We start from the raw sequence: 7,111 nt of genomic DNA, 5'->3' as shown, positions 1-7,111 counted from the left end.
GCCCAATAAGGCTCCCAAACACTCGGTGACATTTGCGTTGATTGCTGCAACACTTTGCAAATAAATTGTCTAAAAGGATCTGACTTACCGCATGCCCTGACACGGGCGTCGCGCTTTGTCCAGGTCTTATCTATGCATTGCGACGCACGATAATGGAACAAAGAATTTTGCTGCAAGTAATCGGAGAGCCAATGTCGATACTGGGACGTGATCTTGGCGCAGTGTCATCTTTAAAAATGTTTCCATTTATTGGTGAAAAATTGCAAGCCCGATCCATGTTAGTGCTGTGGAAAGGCTGCAGTGCTCAGAGCAATCTGTCTGGTGCACGAACGAATATTGGATACGACGAGTTTGCTGAAAGACGCTGAATCATTTCAACTTCACATATCAGTTTAACCGCAACAGAACGTACATGAGTGAGAAAACGCAGGAAAGATATCCGATTGGATTCGATGCATCTAACCAGCTTATTGCAACGTGGATAGTCGTAAGACCTAAAAAAAATGACGTCGCATCCTTAAAGTCGTGCTCCACCAGAGCAAATACCGTCGTCATTTGGTGGCATTCCCACATAATTTTACACAATTTGCAATAGCAATGTCAGGATGGCAAAGTTGAGTCTTGTGAAGTAAGATTTCGAATAAATGTTGACAAGATCGTCGGCATCGGCTATTTCGAAGTACGAAACTATATATTGGTGTCGTGGCTATGCTTATTTGAATGCAGCTGACAAAGAGCGAGAATTTACTTTGCAGGCTCTCGATTTTGCTCCTGGGTGAAGCAAACAGATCCATCCTTGCTCAGAGATATTTAGGTCAATGCCACTTGTTAAGAGGTGCACTGCAACCCTTTTGAAGTTGGTAGCAGTTTTCATCAATTCAATAAACGAGTCCAAATAAGACTGTATGTACTGAAACGGGGTTACATGTACCAGAAATGTAAACCGGTTACATGTACCCAGAGTGTAACGCAGTTACACGTTACTCTGTATGAAAAGGCAGGCCACACTAGATGGTGTTCCCGTATGTGTGTGGATTACACAAGTGGTGTAAACACACAGTACACAATCCAATGGCAAGATTGCGAGTAGTAATGCATATTAGTATATTAATTGGGCATTACTATATTGGTTGAGTATTACTATATTAAATGGGAGAACCAAGGATTTTAGATATTGACGGCTCTGCCGAAACTAAAACATCTAAATAAAGTTTCAACTTTGAACGGAAAAGTCACTTTATCTTGGCTAAGGTTTTGAGTACTCTTGGAGGAAGCAGATTGCGATCCGCTGCACTCGCACTGTCCTTGTAAATAGCATTAGGTCGGTGCCTTAGCTTAGCTTCCTCTAAGCAAAAGCTACGGCATCCCACTGCATCACAGGGGTGTACAACTATCTGTCCTCATGCAATAAGCGCACTCAACATATTCTGTATCTATCATTGATTTATATCGAGGAGAGGGTGCAGTTAGCGATCTAAGGGTTGGAAACTGTTTTCGCTTGCCTCGAAGATTTTACCTGTTCAAATTCTTCAATCATGCCCGCCACAACGCCTTATCAAGGCGTCGTTGGGAGTAGTAATAGCCATCACCGTAAATACACTTTTGCTTATCCTCAAGCGGGGTAGGGATGAAAACCTTTACGATTTTATATATATGAGGTTGCGATAGCAACAAAAACGACTATGCTTCAAACAGCGCATCAGCCACTCGTATTCGCGGCGTTCGGGCTAGGAGGTCGCGCGCGACAATAGGTATTAAGGTGGAGTACTTCGGCGGAAGTGGTATTCTCACAATAAAAAGTCATGAAGTGACAATGTTGCATATGATTGCACCGCCTTACCAGGAGTTTCATCTGCGATATGGTTCTAAGCCACCCATCAAGATAGGCGATGATTGGCGAATTCGGTGCAGCTTTTGGAATTCTCATTGCTGCGATGGTGGCAGAAAACTGCAAACCTCGGTGTCAAGTTGCTTGACTTGGATAGCGTGGAACGCTGCTTAGACTTAGATTGGATGCAGAGTATGGCTATATTCTTGGCATGGCATGGTTGGAGCACCATGAGCCATGATTCGATTGGAATATGAGGACCTTGAGCGCTACACGCATGTTTCCTGGTAGAGCATTGGTGGGTTATCAGCCCACCTCTGATTGGAAGCAGAAGCGCTATTGGCGCGGGCAATGGACTGGACGGTCAACGTGTTAGAGATCGGAGTATCCAAATTGTCGAACACCGAAGGTATATCGGACATGAGTCTCGAGCATGACTCGCTGGCTGAATATGCAGTGGCACGTAACCTACAGAGCACTGCCCAAGTATATAAGCAGTTTCTGCATGTCAGGAGTAGCATGGTCGGACAACGTCCGAGCCATAAAGTGCGTGGCCGTAGTGATGCACGTGGAGCGGCACGTAGTACACTGAGCACTGCCCACGTTTCAATACAGTCGATGCATGTCACAAGTGGCATGGTTGGATGAGGTCCAAATCATCGAGATCTAGGCTTTAGTGATGCACGTCGGCGCCGGGGTGGCGCCAAAAGACGCTTGGCCACTCAGAAGCTGAATCAGCAACTGGTGCTGAGCACGAAGCGCAATTTTTTTTTGTTCCAACGACGCAAAGCGCTCGACCATCACCAGAAGTGACGTATAAGTCTGCTCGACGGCTAGGAGACGCTCCGACAGAGCGCGATAATCCTCAATGTAAGGCAGTCGGTGCGCAAAGTGCTCCAGGCTCTCGAGATCTTGCGCACAGCGGTAGGTGATCTCACAAAAACGCTCGGCAGAGTGCCGTGACGACAGACTATGTTCTTCAACGCTCGAAGAGAATCGCAAGTCACCGGACGGCGATCGACCAAGTCGTCATCGCCTGTCGTCGACTGTTCTCGATGAGAATGGTGGTGTCCACTGCCACGTGGAACGCCTTGTGTGTTGACGTCGTCGACAGGATCTAATTCAGTATCTAATGAAGTGGCGGGGATACCCAAACCCCGAGAACTCGTGGGAGTTTGAGGTTCCACTTCGGCAAGACTCCCCAGACGTCGTAGACCCTCATGATCAGAAGGACCATGACGCTTCGCTTCGTTGCGCGCCCCGCGCTTCTCGTGAAAAGCCTGGGAGGCCGGAGGGCCATAAGCTAAGCTTAAGATATCCTGAGATGATGTGGTCGTAGATTTACCCACGTAACGAACCATAGAGCTCGCCGGAGCGCGATGTATGATTCCATGTGTCGCAGGAAGTTGTTTTGCGCCTTCAGTCTGGCAAATTCAAATCGAAGATGGCGTTCTACGTGCATGTCGACTTCCTTGTGGTTTCGCTGCAAGGTAGACAGCGAAAATGTCTCCGGTACAGCTGCACCCATCGCTCAAGGAGCTACATATTATCTGTAGCGGTTTCGCCGGGGGCGAGCACCACAGGGATGGTCCGCATTGCGGTTACAGAAGCGCCTCCTTTTTGAGCTCGAAGTCGAGCCCGGTACCGATTTATTGGGGCATTTTGTGGTACCAAATAGCGAGCTTAGAGAGCTTTCTGCTGATCAAGATCAGCTGTGTAGTGTCAGGGAGCCCGACTAAGTATACGTCTTACGATCAAGTGATCGCTTTTTTGCTTCAGTAGCGGGATTTGCCAAGCGGAAGCCGTACAGCAGACAAAGGACCGAACGAGGAATCGAGCCCATGAGAGCCGCCCTGTGGGCAGCCTCCAATTGCTGTTTCTGTGCCTCGTCGAGGCGTTTGGTAACAATTCCATTTTCCTCGGAAGTCGAGAGGTCGGGGGACGGACACGGTCCCTGCAAGGCTCGAAATCGGCTAGCGACGCGCGGTGGCGCATCTCATCCTCATCGTCATCCTATGCTGAGAAAGGAGTGTCCGACTCGTAGTCGACTTTTAACAAATCCTCGACGAGGAAATTTGTCTCCCGGGATGGGCGCTGTGCGTGGCGCTCGGTTGTCGAGGGCTTGGTATGTGTTTTCGGGGGCGCCCTCGGGACCAGCTAGGCCGGGTGTTTTGAATGTCATAGACACGGGGCTCGCTGTGCGGAGAATGTTAAAAAAATTTTAAGAACGTAACGGTATCTCAGAGACGCGATCCTCCTATAAGTGACAGTTATATTTGTATTGTGAAAATTTTGATGGGGAAGAGTGTAACGGGGTCAAACGTACCCTTGAATGAAAAGGCAGGTCTCACAAGATGGTGTAGATGTGGTTTAATTTAAGTTGGTGTAATAAATAGTGGTGTGGGTACGGGTACAGCGTGATGAGAAGCCACTACGTGGCAGGATTGCCAGTAGTAAAACATATTAATTAGGTTTACTATATTAATTAGGTATTACTAAGTTAGTTGGGAAAATTTAGGGTTTTAGATACTGGTGGCTCTGCCGCAACTAAAACAATTAAATACAGTTTCAATTTTGAACAGGAGAGTATGTTTACATTGGTTAAGGTTCTAAGTACTCTCAGAGGCGTGGATTGCGATCCGCTGCACTCGTACTAGTTTTTGTAACGTAAGGTCGGTGACCTTAGCTTAGCTTCCTCTAAGCAAAGAGCCACGGCAGCCCCACTGCAGGGAGCCTCGGCCTTCTCGCATAGGACATTCGAGTCTGGACGTTCGTATTTACGACACCAATATGTCGCATTGAGACTAGTTTACTTTTTTTTACCCTTAAATATGCTCTTCTGGCCTGTTCGCTATGCCCAAGAACAATTTTTTCGACAATACCCATTTCCTGCACTGATCTATCACAGCTTCACTCTCGCGCATAGTCCAGAGTACATCGACTAGACTCTAGTATTTTTGTGATCTATCTAGGTATTGCGGCTTTGCTCACAGCAACGTTGTTATCACTTTGCCCTCTTTCTTTTCAATTACATGTTAGGCGCAAATTATAGAGTCCGACTGGTGATGGCCTTGCCCCGGCTATGAACAGTCGCACGGCACGATGGTGACGTCGCGCATTGATGATGCGATACGTTTACAGACGTAACATTTATTGCTGCGTTGCCGAAAGCTATATAAAAAGTATTTGAGCTCAGACGCCGCGTTATTAAAGCGGTGGGTAACACGTGCATAGCTAATCTTCCCTTGAGTTTTTATAATATTAGCGCTACATTAAACGTGTGGTCGGACCTCATGGGGAAGATTTTGAGTTTCGAATGAGGCGCACCGTATCCCTTTGCTTAGGATCCTCCTAAGTAAACAGACATACTTGTCAATTAGCAGTATGAACTGAGAGCTTGATAAGACGTACATCCTTAAATTTTCGATGACATTCGTTCGTTATCTTCTCTCGCCGTATAACGAAAGCTATTCACTGTATTCAGCAACACTCTGTAAACACTACGCATGTAATTCGATGCGCTGATTGAAGACGTGGAACGTATTGTCTGCTCTATTTGTTACAACAAAGAAGCGGATAAATTTATACCATTTTATAGTTTTCCCATTTTATCACGGAGCCAATACGTGCTACAGATTGCTGAGCAAAGGCGCAGAGCTTACAATTTTCAAGCGACAGATCCGATTTATGTGACGTATGAGCTAGAATTGATTATGATGCTGAAAATTAAAATTGCATGCTAGCTAATTCACCGGACAATCTGGCAGTACGTCGCTGTCGCAACTGCAGCTGTCAACATATCTGCTGTATTATATCAAAATTAACAAATTCACTTTTAAGAGTTGAACAACTACTAGCCGGAAAACGTCCAAACAAGACGGCTATGCTAGTCTGGCAATGTCTTCAGAACTTCATTTGACTGTGTCTTCTTGCAATACTTTGTACACGGAATGCACACTGAGTAAAGCTGGAACAATTAGTCGAAATTTTTGATCGTGACATGCGTCTTTGAACCAGATTCTTGCACTCTGCAAATACTAAAAAAACATTATAGTGCAGAAAACGATAGAAATACATCACAATCGACATATGATTTTTTCCTAATGCTGATCTAAGTATCAGATAGTGTAGCGAAGCTTGCAGGTAGCGAAGTGAACAAGTAATTGCCTACTTTCACCGAGTTTTATAAATAAGCGGCTCTGAGATCATAGCTATTTACTGACGCATCTACATAAAAGCATTGTGATTAACTTCGTTCTGCTCAGAAATGTTTTCTTACAGCAGAATAATGTGACTTAAATGTGTTCAATCGTCGTCGCTGGGGTCGTCCAGTAGATGCTCACTACATTTTTCATAGCGCGAAAAAAACTCTTCCTCGTTATTCAGTCCGTCTTCATCGCGATCTGCTTCATCAGTCATCTCATGCATTTCTTCATCCGTCAAAGTTTCGCCTAGTTCGGTACATACACGCTTTAAGTTTCGGAGCGAAATTTTGTCCGTGTCATCGAGTCGAGTTTCATTAAGTAGACGCTTTGAGTTCGTAAAATTTTACCCGTCATCAGTTCAATAAATTCATTATAATAAATCGTCTCTGACTCGTCCTTACCAATATCAATAACCATCTGATTGATTCTCGCTTTCTTTACTTGAATTCCAAGCGCCCACAGAGCAGCTTTGAGTTCTCGCATGTCGATGGTACCCCTAGAATCTGTATTAAAGAGACGGAATGCCTCCTTGACCTCTTGTAGATCCTCGTAATCCAGTACTTTCTTAACTGGCTTAGGCTTGCAACGCAGCCAGCCCGAGACCATGCAAAAGTTGAAGCGGACATGGCACTTGGCTGCAATAAAAGCATCATCATCTGTACCTACAGACAAAGAGCTTGGAAAATTTACCATCTATTGTGATCAGATATCGTTGAGATAAATGGATCAATTCTCTCGACTTAAAATTTTTCGCAGTTATAGTCAAGAAAATCTCAATGTGGACGGTAATTTTTGTCGTACGTCTTTAACGTTTACGTTGTCATCTGCCTCATGTCATCAAGATTTTCAGACACAAAACCGATTTTGGAGATAGTCAGAGAGACAGAAAGATAGTATGCAAGTTATCTCGCGATGTGATAATTCAAGTATTAACGACTTTCTTTCTATCATATTGTGCAAGATGTATTGGAAAAGTGGCAGTACGGACAAAATGTATTTGTGGCAGCAAAATGATTTAAGCTGCACAGTTTTAACATTCCGTGATAGCCACGGGGCTTGACTGACATGACATTACGGG

The 7,111-nt window shown here is 45.1% G+C and overlaps 2 protein-coding genes across 2 annotated transcripts; one reads left to right on the top strand and one right to left on the bottom strand.

The window, feature by feature from the left end:
- Nucleotides 1-152: 152 nt before the first annotated feature.
- Nucleotides 153-416, top strand: PHALS_09938 (uncharacterized protein; the record flags this gene model as incomplete). The annotated part of the gene is made up of 2 exons (XM_024725278.1): nt 153-349; nt 392-416. The coding sequence occupies 2 exons, from the start codon at nt 153-155 to the stop codon at nt 414-416; spliced, it is 222 nt and encodes a 73-aa protein (XP_024576071.1).
- A 5,717-nt stretch (nt 417-6,133) lies between these two features.
- Nucleotides 6,134-6,726, bottom strand: PHALS_09937 (caltractin; the record flags this gene model as incomplete). Its single annotated transcript, XM_024725277.1, has 2 exons — nt 6,134-6,279; nt 6,381-6,726. 2 exons carry the CDS (start codon nt 6,724-6,726, stop codon nt 6,134-6,136), a joined length of 492 nt encoding a protein of 163 aa, XP_024576070.1.
- Between the last annotated feature and the right edge of the window lie 385 nt (nt 6,727-7,111).

The sequence above is a fragment of the Plasmopara halstedii genome (genome assembly GCF_900000015.1).
Source record: "Plasmopara halstedii genome assembly, contig: Scaffold_437, whole genome shotgun sequence".
NCBI classification, from domain to species: Eukaryota; Oomycota; class Peronosporomycetes; order Peronosporales; family Peronosporaceae; genus Plasmopara; species Plasmopara halstedii.
The sequence above is the reverse complement of the archived record's forward strand: the minus strand, read 5'-3'. Positions and strand labels throughout refer to the sequence as shown.